Raw genomic sequence first — 24,704 nt, forward strand, 5'->3', positions numbered from 1 at the left:
TTTTTGAACGAATCTAGTGAGTCAGTGATTCAAGATTACCCATTCATAACGACAGTCACTTGCTTCATTCCTGAATGAATCAGCCATTTGAATTAATCAATTGAATGAATGATTCAGTGATAAAATCAGTGACTTGTCACTATCGGGTGGTGGATTTAGTTTCATTTTTAGCGTATCATTTCAGTTATTTAAATCATTTAATATTTCTGTATTCAAAATGTTATATTTAAAACATTAATCTCCACATAAATGTATGAATTTAATTGCACTCATGCCACCTCTGAGCCTCATTAAACGTCTGAAAATGTACCTACAAGCCACTTTTGTGTTCTTCTGTGCCACCTCTGTAGTACAAATAAATTTTTTATTAATACTAATTTCATATGATTGGTAACCTATTTGTCTTATTCTACTTCTTATTATATTGTTTTAAATAGAAATTTTAAAAAGCTTATAAACATACATTTTTGAATTTGACATAGATGAAGAAGATGCCATTACACTTTGAGTGAAATGTCACCTCGTATTAGGAAGGCTAATTTTTTATCAGAATTTTTTATTATTGATCAGAAGGTGCTCCTATATTTTTTGAATTAGGAGAACAAGCGCTCCTAATTACAAGAAGAAAAACATGCTTTTAAACTGTGTGTGTGACAGGTATGGCTGTGGAATGGGGTTTGGCTGAGGAAAAATATTCAGTCAAAATATATATATTTTTTGCTTCAACCCCTTTTTATGGCGCTATTTCAAAAATTGTCCTATATGTTCTGTCAAAGACAGAGCGAAACGACACTAATGATTGGGGGTGGAGATGGGGTAGCCGAAAAAACTTAGCGTGTGTGTTGATGCGCAGCCTAGAGCCTTGGGGACAGTTTTCTTAAGCCCGATCCCGCTGAATTTCTGACCATTACCGCCCACTCCCGCAAAGTGTGTGTCCCGCTCCTGCAAACATTCTAATATTGTATATTATGTTTGCACATCAGGGAGCCGCTATCAATATGCGGGGTATTGAAATCGCATTTGAATGAGCGCTCGCTGTTCACTTTCACTTTTGATTTCGCGATCATGCTTACTCTGTGTAAAGGGAGCACATCTTACAGTGTGTGCATAATTATTAGGCACGTTGATATTCTGATCATATTTTTTTCCAAGCACATTTGACCAATTCCAAACCACATCAATCTTAATAACTACTATTATTTTTGTATTTAATCATTTAGAAGTGATATATTATTGTACATGAAGGCTGGAAATAAAAAAAACTCCTTATTAAAGTGTGCAGAATTATTAGGCAGGTTTTCTTTTACAGATGAAATGAGCCAAAAATGAGAATTAACTCCGTCTGAGAAGTCAAAAATGATTAAATCCCCATGAAAAATATTAAAAACTAATGCAATACAGAAATTTCAAAGTTAAGGCATGACCATTGGTCAGCAAAAGGCTCATTGGGTCAGTGGGGTCAGAAAAAACAGGTGGAGAAGAAAAGAGCATGTTAACTGCAGAATAATGAATAATTAATGTGAAGAATTAGGTGTGAAACTATCAGGAACCTTTTAGTCTCCAGTGCCACTATTTTCCAGAACTGCAACCTTGAGTCTCCAGAATTACAAGGTGTCAGGTTCTCAGAGACTTTTCTTGGGTAAAAAAATCCTTAAAAATGACCCCTACTTAATTAGAATAACATTCTGAAGGGTTGTGAAATACATGAAGACTATTTTTATAGGCTTTATAGATGGATAAGTTGAGAGTGACTCTTGAAGAACCAGCACCACATCCTCTTGTACCACTGTTAGAAGAATTGATCTTCAAGAATCTGGCAGTAAGTTTTAGGAGCTAATTTTTGTCAGTCTCTGCAAGACAGACTTTTCAGGATAGGAGATGGACTAAAAATGAACTCCCAAAACGTACTGCAACATGGAGCTAAGGAGAAAATGTAGAACTTTAAAAATTGGAAAAACAGTTTAGTGAAAAGCGTTTACAGTTTAAAAGCAAATAGAAAGTCCTATTTTTTTCATTTCTTTTCTTTTCTTTATATAATTTTTTTTACAGATTTGCACATGTACAAGGTTTAAAATGCTCATAAAATATTTTCAAAAAATACTGACGTTTTGAGCAGCTGCATGTTTGAGCTCAATTCCTAGGTCAAAGATGAAAAAATGGGATTTACAATAAAAAGTAATTTACAAAATTATTTTGACTTGAGTTTATTCATTAATGAGTAACGTATGCAAATGTTTAATGTTAACAGGTTTTACCATGTTATTACAACATTTAACCACTTTTTATTAATTTAAAAATTTAGAAATTCTTTTAAATTTAAATCTTGCACAAGAACTACAGCAAAAACCAGTTTGATGCATATTTGATCAATATTTTAGAAATTGAATTTGAATATTACCAGTACTGACTTCAATGGATTTCATTAAATTCCTTTGAACACAACTGCTCAAAACGGTCTAAATTTATGAAACCTGCAAATAGAAAGTCCTATTTTTTTCATTTCTTTTCTTTTCTTTATATAATTTTTTTTACAGATTTGCACATGTACAAGGTTTATAAATGCTCATAAAATATTTTCAAAAATACTGACGTTTTGAGCAGCTGCATGTTTGAGCTCAATTCCTAGGTCAAAGATGAAAAAATGGGATTTACAATAAAAAGTAATTTACAAAATTATTTTGACTTGAGTTTATTCATTAATGAGTAACGTATGCAAATGTTTAATGTTAACAGGTTTTACCATGTTATTACAACATTTAGCCACTTTTTATTAATTTAAAAATTGAGAAATTCTTTCAAATTTAAATCTCGTACAAGAACTACAGCAAAAATCAGTTTGATGCATATTTTATCAATATTTTAGAAATTTAATTTTATCACCAGTACTGACTTCAATGGATTTAATTAAATTCCTTTGAACACGACTGCTCAAAACGGTCAAAATTTATGAAACCTACACATTCAAAACATTATTACTCTGAAATTTGTAATGTAAATGTTAAGTGTAAGTGAAATGTTAAGTACTGTAAGGTCTTTCATGACACTACATATTCTGTGGTGTGAATTTGATAGGTGCTTGATATAAAATAAATGGTGCTTTAAAAAGTAATTGAAAGTCCCTGAAGCTGGTGTTCATGAAAGAGTGGGAACCCTGTATGTAGTCAGGAAGCATGTCAGTCTAATGGAGAACTAAAGATATTGAAAACCAAGTAGGAATATGAATATAGAAAGTATGTTATATTCACAAGAAATAATTGATGAAATTAAATTGGTTATAAAGTTTCAGCCAAGCACTAATGTGTCTCTTTCTTGCATTTCAGAAATGCGTGACAAACTCCGTAAGTGGAGAGAAGAGAATTACAGGAACAGTGAGCAGATTGTGGATGTCGGTGAAGAGCTGCTTAATGAGCACGCATCTAAACTGGGAGATGACAGTAAGTACATTTACAGTAAACAAAAGCAAAGTTATAAGAAGTTATAAAACACAAATAACATTTAGCCTCTATAACATTATACACTGTGACATTTACGGTAAAATACCGGCAGCTGTGGTTGCCAGAACTTCACCGTTAAAAATATGGTAGCTACATTTTAGGTTTTACAGACTTAACTGAAATTCACAATAAAATACCGTAATTCATTAACTGATGTAATATTAATAAACCAACATATTGAAGTACTAATATCAGTTTTGAACCATTGTAATGCACTGATAACCACCAAAAACTGGTGGTGATGAGAAAGTCACATGATGAACCAAAGCTCATCACAAACTGAGGAGGGCAATATTTATATATAGAAGGTGCAGTGTCATTCACACAAACACTAAACACCATCATGGTCAGTGTTGGGGAAAGTTACTTTTAAAAGTAATGCATTACAATATTGCGTTACTCCATAAAAAAGTAACTAATTACGTTACTTAGTTACTTTTTATGGAAAGTAATGTGTTACGTTACTTTTGCGTTACGTTTTAATTCTGGACAGGGCTTGCTTGTTTGTTTTTAAAATAAAAAAAGTTATATTTTTGGCAAATATATAAAAGCCTTTTCACACCAAAAGTGAAATGAGTAAGCCTCAGGCTGAAGCGAAAGTATAACACACATTATACTGAAATAATGCAATAACATTAATTTAACAACATTAGATGCAAGATAAAACCCTAATGTACACAACTGATAAGAAAAAACTAAGAAGAAACATAGTTATTTAAACAAAAAAACCCCCCATCAAATATGAAGTGTCATGCAGGGAATTCTGAGAGTGTCGATTTACATTTTTTCACTGCAAATTATACAATGACCTTTTATTTTTCACTTCCAAAAACCGTATTTCTACCATTTATTTTACTGTAAAATTACATCAAATGTAATTACATTTATTCACCGTATATAGTATGGAAACTTACTGTTAACCAATTAGCAGGTTTTTACTGTAGTATTTTTACAGTCTTTTACTGTTAAAATCACAATAATTTTTTGCAGTGTAGAGTTAATTATAAACTTAATGAGTTTTATAATTAGATCCGGTTTAGGGTGATGTCTACCTGACAACAATCTTTTATGCACACTAAGCTCATCTCTTCAATAGAAAAACTGACAGATATTTAAAAAATAAATAGGTTGAATAACTATAACATTTTATTGCATGGAACCATCATAGTCCTCACAAAACATTGAAGTTATATTCCCATTAGACAAATAATAAGAACATTTCCCACAGCAGGAGATCTGAAGTTTGACAGTAATTGTCTTGAAATTTATGAAGGTGGCGAGTTTGTTACAAAAGCACTGCATTGATGGCTGCAGCGGTAGTGATTTAAAGAGGAATGAATTTAAAGTGCAACCTCTCTGAAAGGCTTTACTATTAAAATGTGAGATAAAACACTCTCTGAGAAGTTGCCTCTAAATTCACTTTTTAAACCACTGCCACTAAAAACTTACATTTTTATAAAAATATAAATAAACCTCACTAAGTGACTAGTTAAGGTTTTGCGGTCTGTAGAACAGTCTGGGCAATAAAAGTTCAGTGGTGCAAGCCATTAACATTTATTTTCCTTTAGGCAGTACATTTCAAAATAAGAAGTTTATGGCAAATTTCAGCATTAAATGTCATTAATTTTATTTATTTTTTTGGCTGAAGTGTTTGGATACACTAATGTTCCACTAATTTGTTTCAAAAGTAATTTTTTTTTTTTAGATTTGGATCCCAAAACCAGAAAAAAACAAAACACACATTTATAAACGCATGTATGCTGAACACTCTTATTTTTCTCTCTAACAAAAGTATTGTCTGTTGAGTAGGGCTGGGTATCGAGTTCGATACTTTTTAGGCACCGACCGAATTGCCTCGATACCATCGAGTATCGAAAAACGTCTTGTCGTTCGGTACCAAATTTCGATACCTAAGGGGTTAATCTCATCAGCGTCAGTGAGCCAATAAGCCTGCAGCACTTGCCGGTGTGTTCGACTAGAAGAGGTGCAGTGCAGATCGATCATCCGCGAGAGCGAATCTAAAGCGCACGGAGCAGTCTGCTCTCTTTAGCTCTCGTGGTACTGTAATACCACCAGTATAGAGTAGCGCTGGAGCTGCGTGGAGTTTCGATCATATGCAGATGTCCGCTCATACTAACGTTACACGACCGAAAGCGCGTGTTATGTGACCATTCATGCAAACTGTAGCATCATGCTACATAAGACAATAAATAAGATTTATATTCCGCTTTTACTCAAAACTCACTTTAAACCACCATCGAGTGTTTGTAATAACTTCCGATTGCCGTCTAACAGGGCCGGATTTACGCATTGCTCAAGACATTGAGCAAATACATATAAAAACAAACAATAGGGTAAAAAATTACAAACTATTTCCATGTCTTCCACCTTTTTTATGTAGTCTACGGAAATCAGGCTTTCTTTCTCCCAGTCTCTCTCACAGACGCACACACAGTGCAGACACGCGGAGAAGCGAACAGAAACTTGCGCTGCACCGCAAATGTATCAGTAAAATAGTTTCGCAGCTGAAAAGCTGCATGACATTTCTCAGTAGCAAGGTTCATGAAGGAGTTTAACTTAAAGATTCCCTATTAGTAGATGCTGCTGCTGAGAGACGCATAGACGCAGGTATTCACACGCACTTAATCTCTCTTTCTTCCTCTCTCTAATAACCGCATTAGACTGCATTAATAACTTCGTAAGCCTATATATCAATGGCTCAAGCCTCTGTTATCTACGGTGGCCGAGAAGTGTAGAACAAATCACAATTCTGAAAACAAAATAACAAATTACAAACGCAAATGGAAGTCTAAAAACAACATAACAATTCAGAAAACATTATAACAAGTCAGAAAACACAACTGCTATTTTCACTTAGTGTAAATAGAATCCATTGCTAATACGAGATTTGAAAAGGGAGGAAAGAAAAGCTAGGCAAAAGGCAGGATCGAACCCGGGTCGATCGCATGAAAAAGTCGGTGACACGCGCTTATCTATCTGCGCCACTGTAGCTGATGTTTCACAGCCACTTTTTACTAAATGTAAATATACACCAATTGCCTTTACTCTGGAATAGAAAATACGGAGTGTATATTTAGATTTAGTTAAAAGTGGCTGTAAAACATCAGCTCCAGTGGTGCAGATGGATAAGTTCTTGCCCTTGACTTTTTGACGCGATCGACTCGGGTTCGATCCCGCCTTTTGCCGTTCTTTTTTCCCCTCCCCTCCCTTCTCAAATCTCGTATCACACCGTAAAGGCATTTATTTTCAATATAAATTAAGGAAATAATCAAAAAGTTGAAAATAAAGTATCGGGTGGGTGTAGGGAGGGCTTTATTGTACCAATAAGGTGGCATCTATTTAAATTTAAATTATAATTTATTACATTATTATTGCATACTGTTTTATAATGTACTACAATACTGAAGTGCAGATAATTGCCACTATTTGCAACAAGTAGTATACTTGATAGTAGAAATCCTGCTATTTTAACATAGTGTAACTAGGTATTTGCACTTAGTGTAAATAGCATATTGCTAAAAATACTGCTATTTTCACTTAGTGTAAATAGAATCCATTGCTAATACGAGATTTGAAAAGGGAGGAAAGAAAAGCTCGGCAAAAGGCGGGATCGAACCCGGGTCGATCGCATCAAAAAGTCGGTGACACGCACTTATCTATCTGCGCCACTGGAGCTGATGTTTCACAGCCACTTTTTACTAAATGTAAAAAGGAAATAATGCATTATTTATCGGCTTTAAGATATCGGCCAAATTTTCTTATCATGAGCCAATGAGCCGATATGGGCCGATACCGATATGGTGGCCGATATATCGTGCATCCCTAGCCACGACTATATGGAATGGTCTTTCTCAGTTCTCAAACAAATTAAGAACTATTCGATTTTTATTGACTGAACGCAAGCGCTTATTCCGATAGAAAACACTGTATCGGTTTCCACTGATTAAGAAATATTTTTGTTTGCTTGGGTGGTAATATTAGGTCTATTATATTAACAGGGAAGGGGGCCCAAAAATGTGTAAATATAGGTAAATCCGGACCTGCCATCTAATGTGTGTTTTGGCCATGTAATGTTGCTGAAATTAAATATGTTATACTAACTAGTGTAAATGTAGCCTAACAGATGTGTAAACTGAAGACTATTTGAGCTTTATTAAAACTATTTTGCACTGATTTATTGTGTTGGTTACATATTGTTCCTTTGTGCAGTGGCTCAGGAGATGAGTCTTTGAGTTTGTATAAACATCAACAAGCTGAAAAATAAAACCAAAGTTTTTTTTTTTTTAGATAATGTAATCTTGTTAAAATTGATTTCATAAAATTGGTATCGAAAAAAGTATCGTTCAGGAACCGGTATCGAAGTCAAGGTATCGGTATCGATATCGAAAACATTTTGAACGATACCCAGCCCTACTGTTGAGTGTCTGAATGCTTGAATATGACTATTGCAGAAGGCCAATTCTTTTTTCTTTCCTTGGTGATTTTCTTGATTTGTCCTTAAATATTTGATAGCAAAAAGACTTTTCAGCTTTTCTCTTGACATTGAAATGAGGTTATAGTGGAAACAGCAGAAACATTTCAGATGGCTTAATATTTATTTGCTTTGGTCAGACAAGCAGATGAAGTCCTGCAATCGTGTTGTCAAACATGGCTACTAAAGCCAGAATTCCCTTCAGCTAAAATCATTATCTCAGAGGTGATCCAATCCTTCATACTGGCTCTAAAACTCACTCCTACAGTTGACAATTTTGGTTTACCAATTGGAGAAATTGGGCTCTTTTGCTACACAAATCGAATTTATGCCTTTTTTCGTCATTCATATTGTTATTTTAAAACCACATGTAATCTCAAATAACTATTATTAAATGTCTTTTGGCTGTTTCGTCAAAGAACAACACCACTTTTTGAGGAATCTTAGCAAACAGCAATGAAAGAGCCAAGCTGTAAGTTGCCAAACAGCCCTCAATAAGGCATTTATTGCAATACATGTGCTCATACAAGCAAACATAAAAAATTACGATGATTTTCGTGGCTATAGGAAGCTTTTCAAATTTCTACATAGGCCTGTTATCTAATTAAGGAAAGAACAAAGCAAAGATCAGTGAAAGTCTTAGCTATTGTTCTTCTACTTCTCACACAAAGTGCACCTTGAAAGAGGTGAAGAGTACTTGTGATGAGTTGTATTTTATTGATGCATGATATAGTCTTTTTACAGAAACTTTTATGTTTTTGTTGTGATTATGATTCATACTGTCCTTAAAGAGTGGGGTAAATACTTTACACAGCTTGTTTTTATTGAAACCAGCTCTTAAATTGGCTGTGAAACAAGATGGTAATTATCAAAGCAAGACTTGGAATCATAAAAACAGCTCAAAAAACTCTTGTTCAGTAGGATTTTATTGTTCTTTCTCAATTAGCACATTTGAAATCATTCAGCCGATAGACTCGGGCATGCTTGTCAAAACACACTTGTCTGTCTGTCATGGAGCATTAATTTCATTAATTGGATCCATTAGCCAAGCCCCCTAATCAGTTTTCTTTATTGTAAATAGAGCAGCTAAAGCCACTAGCTTTGTTACGGTTGCCAGTTGAACATTAAATGTTGCCATCTTGGAAATTACTTAAGCATTTAATTGTAGGAATTGTAAATTCCTGTAATCTGTCAAAGTAACGGCGTACTTTTTGGGCCGAGACGACGATAGCTGTGCAATTTCAGCACATAACACATGTCATGACGAAGAGAGAGTGAAATTCGCTCACCCTTTGCGGCGTTTGACTGAACTGATACATAAAACTGATGAATACGCTAAGGTTTTCTTGTCAAAATTCAGCGTCTTAGTTTTGTTTGGCGACGTGGCGTGAATTTCCTGACCGTTTCCATGAAACCTGCCAGCTCGCCCACACCCGGAGATTACGAAGACAAAGTATGTCGCTGATGGATGCTAAAGATTGTCTTTTCTAATGATACAGAGAAGAAACGTCACAGTTTGCTCGAAAGGAGTTCACATGGGCTCGATGTTCATTTGTCATCTTTGCTACCAATGGACTTCCTAATATGGTGTCATGTTCTGTTTGTCTCCTGTGCTCAGTTTGGATAATTTACGAGCAGGTGATGATTGCAGCGCTGGACTGCAGTCGTGACGATCTGGCTTGGGTGAGTTTTCTTTGAGTAACTTTTGCACTCTCTCATCTATAGACCTTCAGGTTTGACGCCATATTGAACGTGGATGAAAACAAGGCAGTGAGGGAGAGATTTACAGACTTTACAATGGCACGCACTGTAAAAAAGTCCTAGATCATGTAATTTTCAAGACTGTTTCAAGAGTTTTTGTCTACTGAAAGTTTTTTTTTTTTTTTTTTTTAAATGCTTCGTCAGCTGAACAATCGGTTTGTTGTTAAACATCAGTACAATCCATTGAACGCACTGTAATGTAATGTTTTCATTCCTAAAATGTAAATAAATCAAAAATACATATGGCATTACCCTGACTAAGGTCTCTTCAGCTTGTCACTCTACTCGCTAAGCTTTAAATGATTTTTGCCCATTGAAAATGCAACAACGTTTCACGTGGTTCTTTTGAAAAAGCAAATGGTTTGAGATTCAAATCAGGGATGTTCCGGATCCTCCTTGTTGACTTGAAACACGTACAGTAGTCAGTTTCTGAGGTTCTTACCAGTGGCTAGGAAAACAGCAGGGAAAAACCGTCTGTGAGCATGATGGGTCAGCCGGGATAAGCCACAGAGCAAACTTTCCATCCTAACCAAGAAAACATTGGATTTGACAGTAACCATTCCTCACCAAGTCATGAGTGTGTGAAAAAAAACGGGCCTGTTCATCTTAGTGGGAAAGAACTGGTAAAAGTTGCATCCTGCTTCTGCTTTTTATAGTAGCCAGTGTGGAATTGTGGGATTCCGCTGTGCAGTGCTTTGAATTCTCACCCACGTCACTTGCAATTTTTCACATCTTCCCTCACTGCTGTATGGCCGACCTGTTTATCATGGGACCCACGGACAGGAAAGTTACTGTTTCATTTTATGGTCAGCAGAATCCTTCGCTGTAATTTTGTCTTGTCAAACTAGTCACATCACACTTTTTAGAGTAGATCTATAAAGTTTTAAATGCTGTGAGTGAAAGAAATGTACGAAGCCCACATTTCATCACCCCTGAGAGTTGTAGTATAATTTTCAAGTGCTCTATAATTCAGCAAGCTTTGCATAACCACTCAAACTGTGGTGCAAAAAATATATGAATTCTTTATTTGCGAATAATCATGACTGATGTTTAATTTGTCAGCATTTTTTTATGGTAACTCTGTAACGCCTGACATATGAAATGTAAAAAAAGAATTAGAATTATCTATTGACCCTTTAAACTAAATATTAAATATTTTTTGTTTATAAAAGAACCATTTCATTTCTCTCTCTTCTAGTCAAAAAACAAAGAATGAAACCAGGTTCAGTATAAATAATAAACACTACCATTCAAAAAAAACTTTTGAACTTTATCAAAAAATTCTGAAAAAAAAAGTTTTCTTTTCAACATTGATATAAGAAATATTTCTTTAGCATCAAATCAGCATATGAAAATTATTTCTAAAGGATCATCCGAATCAGCTAGATTAATGGCTGTTGAAAATTCAACTTTGCCATCACAGGAATTAAATACTTTTTTAAAATACATTAAAACAGAAAACAGTTATTTGTAATTGTAATAATATTTCACAATATTACTGTTTACTGTATTTTTGATCAAATAAATTTTGCCTTGAGCATAAGGGACTTATTTCAAAAACATTTAAAAAATCTTACAGACCCCAAGCTTTGAACAGTGGTGTAAACTTATAAGTATATTAGAAATAAAATATTTAAAAATGTAGTTTTAATATTTAAAAAGGGCCATTTTTTGGTAGATTCTCACATTGGCTTAACCAGCAGTGAAAATTTACAACAGGATCTTGACAGACCAATGGCAGACAGAGAATGTTTAGAAAACCTGTTTACGGAGACTATTTGGAAAAGTTGCATGTTTGCATGATCAACCCCAACATTGTTGTTGTTGTGTTTTGCGTAGAGTTGCCTACAGGAGCTGAAGAGGCAGTTTCCAGACAGTCACAGAGTGAAGCGATTAGCAGGGATGCGTCTGGAGGCTCTGGAGAGGTAAGACACACCGCAGCACCATCTTAACACCATGGCCTTGAATTAGCTGTAAGGGAGGGTGAGGGGGGGTGGGGGGTTCTGGGACGTAAGTGGCAGGATGCGTGGGAAGGGAGGCTGTTTATTTTGCAAGCCACCGTTCCTTCTGCTAAGTGGAAAAGCGAGAGAGAACGGTTTAGCCTTTGGTAGTCCTGTGGCTCTTTTGCCTGAGCGAGGAATTCAGAAGATGGAAGTGGTCTTTCCCGCTATTATTCTGGGGTCCCTCTGTGCCCCCCCATAGTACTAAACATAGTACCTATATTCTGCGTTTCCTCTCTGAGAAAAATTCCCCTTGTCTCTATGCTTGAGGAAATAATTAAAGGTATAGTTCACCCAAAAATGAAAATTTGATGTTTATCTGCTTACCCCCAGGGCATCCAAGATGTAGGTGACTTTGTTTCTTCAATAGAACACAAACAAAGATTTTTAACTCAAACCGTTCCAGTCTGTCAGTCATTTAATAGAAGTGAATGGGTATCACGGCTTTGAGAGTCAAAAAAACATACACAAACAAAACCTAATTGAGATTGTAGATAGTGTCAATGGTCCATTTGAGAGATAGGTGACGGTAATGCACTTATAAGTCTGTGATTCGCCGTAAAGCAAGAAGAAGAAGACGCGTCACGCACCGGCTGTTGAGAATGCGCTCAGGACAGTTCGGACATTGCGGTGAATCAGAGGTAAAAAACTATATAAATACTGTTCAGTTTCTTGCACAGACCGATCGTTTTATGTCTTTACACATCAATGTATCGTCACGAGCCGCAGGGTTTAATTTGGTTTTGTTTGTGTATGTTTTTTTGACTCTCAAAGCCGTGATTCTTGATCCGTGATGCAACGGTTTGAGTTAAAAATCTTCGTTTGTGTTCTATTGAAGAAACAAAGTCACCTACATCTTGGATGCCCTGGGGGTAAGTAGATAAACATCAAATTTTCATTTTTGGGTGAACTATCCCTTTAAGAAGGCCATAAATTGATGTTAATGTATAGGATTTCAGATCTGTTTCAGTCTGCTCACCATATCTTCAACATGTTTATCAGTTATACCAGAGGTTGTTTCGTAATTGTGAATGATTACGCCTGCACAGTCAGATTAAATAAACTGCAAATTTGGATCTAATTGCCATCAGATGCTCGGCTTAAATGAAACTCTCCCACATGGTTGAATCCTACATAAATAGAGTAAGTCAAAGTGGCTGGTGCCATGTGAGATGTGCCAGAGAGTGATTGAGCTCTAATGTGGATGTGAGAAGAGGAGTGGCGTTGGAGCTAAATTATAATAAGAACCATAGCTGCTTCTGTTGTTGGTTGCAGGCTGAAACAGGTTTTGATCATAAGACCGGCTGCTAGCTTTGCAGGTTGTCCCTCGTAAAAAAACAAACAAACTCGATTTCATCTTTCATTCGACATGAAAAGTGAAGTGCTTATGGCATTGTCCTCCTATTCTTCAGAAAACACTGTATGAGATCAGCATCGTAATTCATAATGCCTTTTCAAACACTCTGTGCTCTCCAACCCTCAGTTCAGGTTGAAAGGCCCGTTGAGTGTATTTATTTATTTTTTTGCATCTGTAACTCATATACGTCTCTTCTCTGAATGCTTTTTAAACAAAATGCGCTTCGAAACGATGCCTGATTTGTGGTGGAAGTGCAGGCTGATTTGTTTTAGAGGTAAATCAAAGTGCAGGCAATCACGTTTGTGGATTACGCTCTTTTGTGGAGCTAGTAAACCTCACACAACACTGGCTATTTGAGGAGGTACAATAATGACTGTTTATTTCTGCCGCTTGGATACATAGTCTCAGTCACTATAGAAACAAGCCGCTGTGTATATAAAAAGTTGGTTACTGTGAACTTTATTTGATAGCCCTACTACTTAATTTCACATGACCGGTGTTCCTGTTGATTATCCTTAAGCATGATCTTTCTGTTGAAGGTATGAGGATGCCAATAAGCTGTATGATTCAATACTACAAGATGACCCGACTAATACGGTAAGCAAAAAAAAAGTGTGTTTGAAAGTTGTTTTGGTGTCTAAAAAGTTATTTTTTGTAAGATGTCAGCCATATAAGTTAAACGCTTTCTCCCTGCAGTGACCTCAGCTGCTAAAATCACACACACGCAAACGCAGTACTACAAGTGTGTGAGGGTAACAAAGACCATTGATTTATGGACTTCAGTTGCATTAAACACAGCCGTGGCAAACTCAGCAAAAATAAATGCCTTGTCTTTTGAAGATGGGGATTTATCGCTTTTCCTGAGACTCCATAGAGCGGTCCCAGAGGTGCTGATTTTTTCCCTTCGTTTTTTTTACCTTTAACCTTTAGATACCCTAAAGGAATAGTTCATCCAGAAATGAAAATTCGGTCTTCATTTAATCACCTGTATGTCATTACAACTGCATTGGGTTTTATTTCCTCACAAAACAAATAGTTTTTAGAGTTTTAGTGATTGGGTTCTTGAGTTCAACTCAATGACTCCATGATCCACTAGAGGTGAGGATCAGTGAATAACAAATTAAATTTTGGTCAGATTTTTTACACAGTTACACTACCATTTAGGGCTGCACGATAAATCGCATGCGATATTTAATGTGCATCTTGTCAGTAAAGCCGGTTCTGTAATCAGCGGTAAATCTCCATCACGTGCGGGCTTTCACATGGAGTAGCATTTACTACACAGAGCCGTTGTTCACTGACAAGCTGCGCAAAATATGATCGTGGTTTTGCGCAGCTTGTCAGTGAACAACAGCTCTGTGTAGTAAAGGCTGCTCCATGTGAAAGCCCGCACGTGTGAGATTTACCGTATTATCAAGACGTATTATCAATGTTGAACACAGTTTTGCTGCTTAATATTTTTGTGAAACGTGATTCTTTTTTTCAGAATTCTTTCAATAGAAAGTTATATTATATATATATTATAAATGTCTTTACTGTCACTTTTGATCAATTTAATGCTTCTTTTGTGCATAGATACATTAATTTCTTTAAAAAATAAAATCTTACCTACTCCAAACTTTTGAACGGTAGTGTATTTTATTTTTGGGTGAACTTTCCCTTTAAAGTATGTGGTTCAGTCCTAAATTTATTTATTATTTATAGATCACTTAGGTATTAAAAGCCCAAATGTACCATTAGCTGTTGATTTGTCTTGTCTTGGCGTAACACATGAAGTCTGTTTTTTTTATTCACTTAATATTTATTTAGTGGAGTGTAAACTAATAAATTAGTTTTTAGTGGAGTGGTTTACAATATCCAAGTATGCTCCATGTTTTTCCAATATCTTTCCACCATCACCTCAAAACACATTTTGTTCTTGCATAAGGGCTGTGCAGCTATGCAAGAAAATAAATGTTTTAAAGTGTTTTCATAATCTTATTTGTTTTGGTCCTTCCCTGTAGACGCAAAACACGTCTTTACACATGGACTTGCTTAGATGTTTTAAACATTTTCTCTTGGCTGGCAAAGTGCGCATGAATAAGCGGATACTTTTGTTCTTTGGATATCATGCACGGATTCCACACTTCACCGTTCATCTGTTTTGAACACATGGAGGCTTTACTGGCAAAGTCAATAAACCCTCATATGCGCTCCGGCAGGACCCCCTTCCCCCTGGTGATCGCTCTCTCTGCCTGTTTTCTGCCTTAAAGGGATAGTTCACCCATAATTAAGAGTCTGTCATCATTTGCTCACCCTCATATTGTGCCAAACCTTAATGATTTTCTTTCTTCTATGATCAATTTTTAATAATGTCACTCTTTTGCATGCAATTATGATGAATGGGGAGCTTTTAAGTTTAAAAAAGTATGTAAAAACAGGATAAAAATATCATAAAATAATTAGATTTTTTTTTTTTTTTTTTTTATCTTCTGGAGTCATGAGCTTTAAAGTGTTATTCATTGATAATCTTCTTCTTCACTGGACTGTTAACTGTTTTGACTAGATCATTGAATAAGGGAGTTGAATTCAAGAACCAGATCAATCAGTCAAATTATGTATTGAACAGATCTGACTAGAAAAATAATTATTTCACACATCAGACATTGCTACTTCTCTCATTAACTTAACCTGCCAAGGAGAGAAAGAAACTACTTTTATGGACTTTTTTTTTTAGGTCTTTAGGGTCACTTTTTGGTGTTTTTTTTATCATTTGGGAGCATGACAGCCCCAGTGCTTATTCTGTTTTATGTTGAAAATTGGCCAGGATATTCTAAAAAAATAATAATAAAATAAAAATCACTTTTTGTGTTTCACTGAGGAAAGTCAAGCGGGTTTGGAACAAGTGAATAAATAATGACATAATTTTTATTTTGGGGTTTTCATTTTAAACTATTGCTTTAAGCTATCACCGTCTTCATCTTGTGGGCGCAAAAAAAAAAAAAAAAAACTCCTCTCGTCCCTGCATTTGTTATACCATTACCATTGATATTTATTTAACTATCTGTTACTGTTGGACCGAACTGCTCCTATCCGTCTTTCTCCCTCTGAAAACGAGAGGCCTGTACTGTTTGTTTTTTGTGCATTTCAACCGAGGCACTCACCCTATTCCCATGATCAAGGTTAAATTGCAAGCACATTTAAGGCCGTGTAAATGGGAAGTTGAGAAGATCGGTTCAAAACGGATATCATCAAACCAGTGCGGTTACGTTATTTTTCACAATCTAGTAATCATATCGCTTTGCCCCTCTGTTAACATCCAAAAGATATGAAACAAATTTCCCCTTGGGGAAATATGTTTCCCAGTGTCCGAGTGTTATCCAAGCCAAACACGCCTTGGGAAAGAATGTGGCAATACCATGATTTTTGCAAATGTCCCCATCAAAGTCTTGCCTTTTACATGAACTTTGTCTTCCGTATTAATAAAAACCATGAGGAGAAATATGATATTCCATTACTAAACAGCTGCAGGTAGAAATATAATATTTACACACATACCTTTTGTGAAATCTGGGTAAACTTAAAAAAATAAATAAAATCAAAATTGTTAAACATGGCTTTTTATTTATGAACTCTCATTTTAACCCAAATTTGAATCGTCACCATCAATATAATGAAAAGGTCCTTTTACACACAGTTCAGCAGGAAAATCACTGGAAAATACTGTCCAACCATGTCTCATTACCTCATCAGTCTCTCGCAGAAACCGGCTGTAACCATCATCTCCTAAAAGGAAATGTGCATTTGTGAATGATCACTCAGACAGCTGTCATTTTTTTTTTTTTTTTGAACCAGGAAGTCTGGGAAATGAAGTGAAATGGGCTGACAGATTCTTAAAGCTTTGCTTGATCGCTCTGTGAAATGTCATGCTGTAGGGCTTTACTCTTTCAGGATTTATAGAGGTGATTAGGTGGCTCTCTAAGTCAAAAGACCAAAACAGGCCATCAGTTAAGCTATCAGGGGCATGTTTTCACTGTGAAAAGCAGAAAAATCCCATGTCTTATTGTCACGCTGAATGCACATTGACAGAACATGGTAGGCTAGGCTTGGAAGGATTCACCCACTTCTGGAAATGGTGTAGGCGAGAACCATGTGAACCACCCTGACACAATTAGGTTCAGCCCTTATTTTTTTCTGATGGCCCTGAAAGAGATGTGCCTGTTTTCTGATACTTCCAAACGCAAGTCACCTCCTGTCAAATGCTGTGCATTTTGAGGGAGGGATTGAAAGAAAACCATTGAAGAGTCGTTGTGCAGTGGCAACTAGACTGTATTTTCCCACCATTCAATCCCAGGCGGGGTGACAAGAGGTTGTGGTATGGGAGGGATGACATCATCTAGGTCACCTGTCTGTAAATGCAAGGCTTATCTAAACGCTGTGTTGTTCAGTGGAATGGGATGAGGGCATGATCTAAGAAAATGGCGGAAAATTGGCGACTATTGTGAGGACTTGTGAGGCATCCCAGCATGCGGAGCTGAGATTGGAAACTGAACTGTTGTAATTATAGGCTGTGGAATAGATGTGGTACCCATTAACCAAAATTGTTGAATCAACAAAAATTGCTCAAGGTTTCTCTGCCATGGCGGTGTCCAAAAAATGTTCAAACTCCTAGCCCTTCCATCGCTCATTATGGTCCAATACCTACAGCAATGATATGGAGAAGTTCTTCCTGGCTTCTATCTATCTATCTATCTATCTATCTATCTATCTATCTATCTATCTATCTATCTATCTATCTATCTATCTATCTATCTATGAAGTGGTCTACCTTTACTCACCTAAAACAGTGCCAATTGCTGAACACTTAAATCTGTCTATCTATCCATCTATCTATCATTCTAACTATCGTTCGTTCATTCTGTCAGTCTACTTGCCTATGCATCTGTCTGTTTTGGTCTATCTGTCATTCGTTCGATCTATCCATCTGTTGTTTCTTCCGTCTATCCAACTATTGCTCATTCTATCCATCTGTCTATCTTTGAAGTGGTCTACCTTTACTCACCTAAAACAGTGCCAATTGCTGAACACTTAAATGTAATGTTAACAAGCTTTTTATTTTAACACTGATTGACATAGCAGGCTTACTGCATTCACTGAATTTCAGCACTCTCACTCTGTCTGTAAGCAGGATAAACATGGTTGTGTTTGTGAAAGCAATTGAAGTCAATGAGAATCCTCCTGAGGTTGACCCCTAGAATTACACGCAATTACAGTGCAGTACAAGATGGAGTTTGTAAAGGTCAAACAGATTTCTTCTGAACTGACACTGTTTTGGTCCAATTTTAATTTTTTAATTTTTTATACAGTTCTTAGAAAATTATCTGGCATTCGTTTTTTTGTATAACACTTAAAGAAGATACTTGTTTTTGTCTATAAAGTCAGTGGGGTCTAATGTTGCTTTGCACCCTTTTGACTTTCATTTGTATAGACAAGCACAGTTGAAACATTCTTCAGAATAAAATGTGACATGAGGATGAGTAAATGATGACAGAATGTCATTCTTGACTGAACTTTCTTTTAACATTGCTTCACGAGATTTGTATGTTCTCATGAATTTGGACTTTCATACATTTAGTCTTTTTTTCTGAAAGCACAACCTTCTTCTTTGAAATGACACTTTGTGAGACCGTTATTCTAAGCCTTTTGAACAGTTAGGGTGTGTTCACACTTGTAGTTCGGTTCGTTTGGTTCATTTGGTCCAGGCCAAAAAGGAAAATGATACATTTGGTCCTGGTCCACTTAGCATTCGCATTAGCATTTTTGACAGAGAACTTAAACACACCGAACCTAAAGGCATAGTGATACGTTCACAACCTGATTGGTCGGCTTGAATGACGTATATATCGTGATGGAACTCACCGAACACCCCAAACAAAAGGTGCATTAGACTTAAAGCGCTGCTGCGGGTGTATGATATCAAGCACCCATTAACCGATCGGTCTGCTCAGCACCGCTTTAAGTCGAGCACGCCTAATGCCGTCTGCTGGGCTAAGCGCACTCATTCTTGCGTGTACATATAATTTTATTTTCACCACCTGCAAACTCGCAAGGAGCTCATAAAAGGCACTTTACCTCATAGTTGCTGCATGTTTGCCCTCTGCTCATTTTGTTTTGGTTACACCGTGTTGTCAAATCATGTCGCATAGCGTCGCATCTTGTCTTTACTTCTTGTTTTTGGTTAGTTTAGAAGTATTTGGTCTGTGTTGCATCACATATTATTCAAACCGCACCAGAGTTCCTTTGGAAGCGGACCGAAACCCATCTTTTCAGCGGTCTCGGTCTGCTTGTTTGATGCGCACCAGGGTTCGGATGGCAGTGTTCACACTTACTCAAATGAACCGCACTAACAGAGCAATCGCACCAGAGTTCGTTTTAATTGAACCAAACATGACAAGTGTGAACACACCCTTAGATATAACTCGTTGACTGCTACTGATCATTTTTATCTTAAACCATTCTTAAGATTGTAGATTTGGTCTGGATACGTTGAAACCAGTAGCAGGTAATTCTCTGATTTAAGGATGATTTTGAAGTCGTGCCGGTACACCACAGCACTGAGAGTCAACTCCTCTTCACCCTGTGGGAACAACGTTTGCCTTTGAAATCCCTGGAGGTGGGCTCTCAACGGCAGTCTGAAAGTGGAGCCAGGGGTTGATAGAAGCAGCCAGGTCCTTCACGGTGAGAGCCACTCAGAAATGCTTAAAAAGAAAGAATCGCGAAGAAAATGAAATGCTGGCCTTTCCTAGATCACGTCGAAAGAAGCGAGAGGGAGGAAAAGAAATAAAGAGACTGAAATGGTTTGGAATAGCTCATTGTTTAATAAAGTTTCGTAAGACTCTCTGGTCTACCAGCCTCTGTATGTTTCTGTCAGTGCCAAGTGCACTAAGAGGAAACGAAAGACAGATATGGGGCCCGAGTAAATAACCTGAGGTCGCAAATAGTCTTCCGCCTTGTTCAGTACCAAGTACAAAGAAATCAGTTCTTTGGCAGAAACTGAACATTAGCAATAACATTTGATAGCTTAAACTATTTGGAATTGCCGTATGATTCCGTTCCAGTTTCTTGAAATACTTTTGGAGGATAAAGTTATATAGCTATACAGAAGGTATAGTAATCCAAACAGCTTGAGGTTGTAGCTATAGCCTTATTTCACCTGTCATCTGCAGCCCGGTAATGTGAAACCATGTCTTCCGCTGATCCAGTAAGTACTATCAGACTTGCGTACAGTAGGGGTTTGGCAGTTCATCAACTCTTTAGCTCGAGCAGCCAGTGAAGCAGGTTCGTCTGGCCGCCTGGTTGATGGATAAGTGGATTTGGAGTGGCGGTGGTATCATAGCAGTTCCAGATTTATGGCCTTTCAGACGTGACTCATGCCCGGCTTGATGGAGTTTGGTCCGTGCTGTGGTAGTAGGGAAGACCCACTCTATCAAGTGCCAGTTCATAAATAATATCTGGGGCACTTCTAACGGTAAAGCTTCTGCTCTTTGCTCTCCTTTCACCAGTGAAGGGAAAAAAGAGCCGCTCCTGGAAAAGTCGTCGAACCTGGCGTAATACTTTCTGATTCAGATTGATGAGATTCTAATCCGCCTGAAGGTCACTTCTGCATCGGAACAAGGCGGACGTTATTTGTGGCTGATGCAAGCTAGGCTTCATAAGTTTATGTGAATGCATATGGCCCATGGCTCTTTGGCAATGTGTTATTTTCACCACTTGAAATGGGTCTTTTCTTACTCTTCCTTATGTAAGCAGTGTCCTCGCTGTTGCTCATGCACCAGAATCCACAGGCTTTCTAATCTGATAAAGACATTACTTCTCGGTATCTGCTGTTATATTACTTATGACTTGAATGCAGTAATAATATGCTTTCAAGGAAATGTCATCTGGGACAATTTGATGGTGCAAGGCTATTTATTATAACACTGCCTCAGGTGAGGAAAAAAAGAACTGCACATGCACTTCTGCCCAATGACTGACAGCATTTAATTCTCCTCCATGACGTCCTATTTCAGAATTCATGAAAAACGGATTGACACTTTTAGGGTGTTGTGAGACCCCGTGTTTCCCACAGATTTACACACTATTTGTGATGGCACTTTCCCCAATGGAGGGAGGGATTGTTTTGTATTGTGTTATAATACAAAAAAGAGAAATGCTCCAATGCAAATATTTCAAATTACGAAGAACTTTATTTACATAATTAAACATCTCCCCCACACAATTCTACTTTTAGCACATTTTGCATCCTTTGTTTGAACATGCTATTTTACGGGGCTTTATGAAAAAATAATTTTGGAAAATTGAGAGGTAGAATTAAAGAAGGTAACATTACAGTCAATATCTTTTAGCCAATATCAGGTTATCTGCAGGTTTTTTTTTATTATTAAAATTTTAACACCTTTTTAAAGACCTGCATAAATACAATTAATACCATATGAGAAATGTCAGTGCTAACAAATTAAACCGTAATATGACAAAAAAAAACGTGATTTATAGTTACTTGACAATTAAGAAAAAGGATCAGTCAAAAGTATAAATTATTACATGCATTTAAAACATAAATATATCTTACTGTCTTAAGATTTTTATATTAGGGCATATTAGCTATCCACTGGCTCACATTTACAGCTGTGTGTTTGGTGCTTAAATAATATGATTCAATTTTCGCACTGTTCTTAACAAAAACAGCAGACAGGCTGATTGAAAATACAAATTCATTCTCTGACAGCAGGTGGCGCTTTTGGAACAGCAGAAATACAGTGGTTTCCCCGGTAACAGCTGTATGCAAATCAGTGCTCATTAACATAGATACTGTATGTATAGGTAGATGCCACATTCGATCGCTCCAGACACGTCGACATGTCTGCCATCTTGAAACACTTAATGTGTTGTCACTCAGAATACAAATCTGTGAGTTTCAAAATGATATTGCACAGCCTCTGTTTGTAAAGAAATTAAATAAAATAGCTGAAATTAAATTCCTGAAGAAATTGGATAACTTTTCACAGGTAAAAATGTTTTGTTTTGTGTTTTTAATGTATTTAGTCAATATTATAGGTTTTAAACTATAGTACATTTTAAATGTTGTGTTTGCTAAAGACTTCATCTTGTTGTATTGTGTTAGTTTAGCAAAATCATCTGGTGAAGTCTATTGCAGATATAGATATTCATACATGCATATAACTAGGGTTGCAGACATACAGGCAACTTGCTCTTGTGTGTTCACAGACCTGCTTTGATCATTCCAATATGGCAGATGGCTTACTTATAGCGGTCCACACTGTAAAAAGTAATTAGTTGAACTTACTTGGAAAACCTGTGGAAACTGATTGCCTCAAATTTCTCAAGCAAATTAGTTTATCATTTTTGAGTTAATAAAACTTACTGTAACTTTGTATAGGTAACTTGTGTATATGTATATGGTTACCAGAAAACTTGAGTGTTGCTAACTCAATTTGACAAGTTCAGCCAACTTAGAGATGTAAGTTAAGCTTAGTGCACAGAACTCAAACAAAACAGTTCTCTTAACAAGTCTGCTTTGTTCACATTACTAGACAAATGTGTGGAAACAGATTGCCTTAAATTTCTCAAGTAAGCTGTACTCAAAACTTAAAGTTGTTAATACAAAGACAGAAATAACAAAATATAATTTTGTGGTGTATAATATAGGTTTGAGTTTGAAAATTTGTAAATGTGAATTTTATATGTGATGTGAAACTTTGTTTGTAGCGTAATTTTATAAATTTTTTTTAGTTCTGTTTTGTGTTAAAACAAGAAAACATGAGGCCAGTTTGCCATAAGCCAGAAGTCTGGATATGCAAGACTCGGTCACAAATTGATGAAACTAAAATAAGACGTTTTGTGTAGATTAACTAGAACCACCAAAATCCCAAATGTTCTGTCCGAAGTGTTATTTGGTGACAGTCTGACCATGTTTAACGTCATTGTAATATGTCTAAATATTTTTTTTTTTTTTAGTGTAAATCTCAAAATCATTATTTGTCTGATCAAAACTCATAACATGGAGGTAAAATCCAACTCTGTTAGATGCCTTTGCTGTCCCTGTTGTTTTCAGAGTTTGATCAGCAGAACCCCAGGGGATTCTGGAGATTCCTTCAGCTCTCACAATACTATGATCATTTACACATGCCTCTTTCTTTCACTCTTCACTCTTTGCTCTTTTCTGTTGCTAACAAACACTTAAAACTCTAAAGCCCTAATCCTCTGTTGATGTCAACCCAACAGGCAGCAAGGAAGCGCAAGATCTCCATCCTGCGAGCACAGGGCAAAAGCAGTGAGGCCATCCGCGAGCTCAACGAATATCTGGAGCAGTGAGTGTTTTACAAGAGGATTTAGACCCCCCTTCCCCTCCACTTGTTAATTAAAAGGGGTTTTGCATTTGATTCAGTTGGCCCCCCAAGCCTTTCCCTGACCCCCCTTTTGTCCACAGTGGCCTTTCTGATGTGCTAACTACCACTACTCTGTCCTGCAGGTTTGTGGGAGACCAGGAAGCTTGGCATGAGCTGTCAGAACTCTACATCAATGAGCATGAGTAATGATTTCTTTCCTAATTTATTTTGTTGATTCTTTTTTTTTATATATATACTTATAAGAAGTTGATAAAACGTGATTGTTAATTAAATTGTCAAACTGACATACAGAAACAATGTAACTAGAACGTGTACACGTTTCTGGAAAAAAAGAAAACAAATATATATATATTTTATATATTATGGCAAAACAAGGAAAAGGCATTCTATAATATCTGCCTACTGGGTTTCAGTTAGCTCAAAAGAATTAATTATAGGAATCTGATGGAAAATACAAGATTAATTTTAACACATGTTAAAACCGTAAGTAAAATAAACATAAAAACAGTAGTTAATTCAGTCAGAATGTCAGTGTTAATGCTTTTTTTCACCATTTCAGTTGTTGGATGTTATTAGAGATTTTTCTTTTGATTTATCAGTATCAGTCAATATTGGATATTTAATTGTGCCTGCTATTTTTCCTATTTTTTGCACTTAAGATTGCTCACTTGAAGTTAATCTTTTTGAAAACATTAATAATTTAATAACACTGTTAAATGTAATCTTTAGCAAATCTAAAAATAATTTATTATTTTTTCATACTCTACATTATATTGTTTGATGTCTTAAATTCCCTTGTAGCATTTAAAATAATGGATTTTATTTTTCTAGTGTTTTAATTTTAATTTATTTAGACAAAATAGTATTGAATGTTTTATATCTGCCATTTATCAGTTGTGATATCAGTTATCAGTAACACAAAAATATTTATCAACTTGTTTGGAATTTCCTAGAATTTGAAAATGTCAGTGAATCCCTACTGAAAATAAATAAATAATTTTGAAACTGTTAGCATTATAAATACCAACAAATTGACTTTAGTGTGTTGTTTAGTTTTCAGATTGACTGCATTGAGTGTATTGTTACACAGTGTAGAAACTGGCATCTTTCTCATGAATGGCAAGAATGAAGAGGCAGCATATTCATGAGTTTTTCCTACCTTAACTATAAATGTAATTTTGTCTCATCAGAATA

The 24,704-nt window shown here is 36.2% G+C and overlaps 1 protein-coding gene across 1 annotated transcript in view; it reads left to right on the top strand.

The window, feature by feature from the left end:
- The window catches only part of LOC107551188 (ER membrane protein complex subunit 2-like), a 25,784-nt gene extending 2,080 nt beyond the window's left edge, over positions 1–23,704 (top strand). The window contains exons 2-7 of the mRNA XM_016232715.1: positions 3,321–3,434; positions 9,605–9,669; positions 11,587–11,672; positions 13,644–13,701; positions 23,386–23,471; positions 23,633–23,704. Of these exons, the coding sequence (XP_016088201.1) occupies positions 3,321–3,434; positions 9,605–9,669; positions 11,587–11,672; positions 13,644–13,701; positions 23,386–23,471; positions 23,633–23,696 (473 nt within the window). The 3' untranslated portion in view covers positions 23,697–23,704. The remainder of the gene's footprint in view (positions 1–3,320; positions 3,435–9,604; positions 9,670–11,586; positions 11,673–13,643; positions 13,702–23,385; positions 23,472–23,632) is intronic.
- Positions 23,705–24,704: the final 1,000 nt, after the last annotated feature.

Source organism: Sinocyclocheilus grahami, unplaced genomic scaffold (genome assembly GCF_001515645.1).
Source record: "Sinocyclocheilus grahami isolate Dianchi unplaced genomic scaffold, SAMN03320097.WGS_v1.1 scaffold417.1, whole genome shotgun sequence".
Classification (NCBI taxonomy): domain Eukaryota; kingdom Metazoa; phylum Chordata; class Actinopteri; order Cypriniformes; family Cyprinidae; genus Sinocyclocheilus; species Sinocyclocheilus grahami.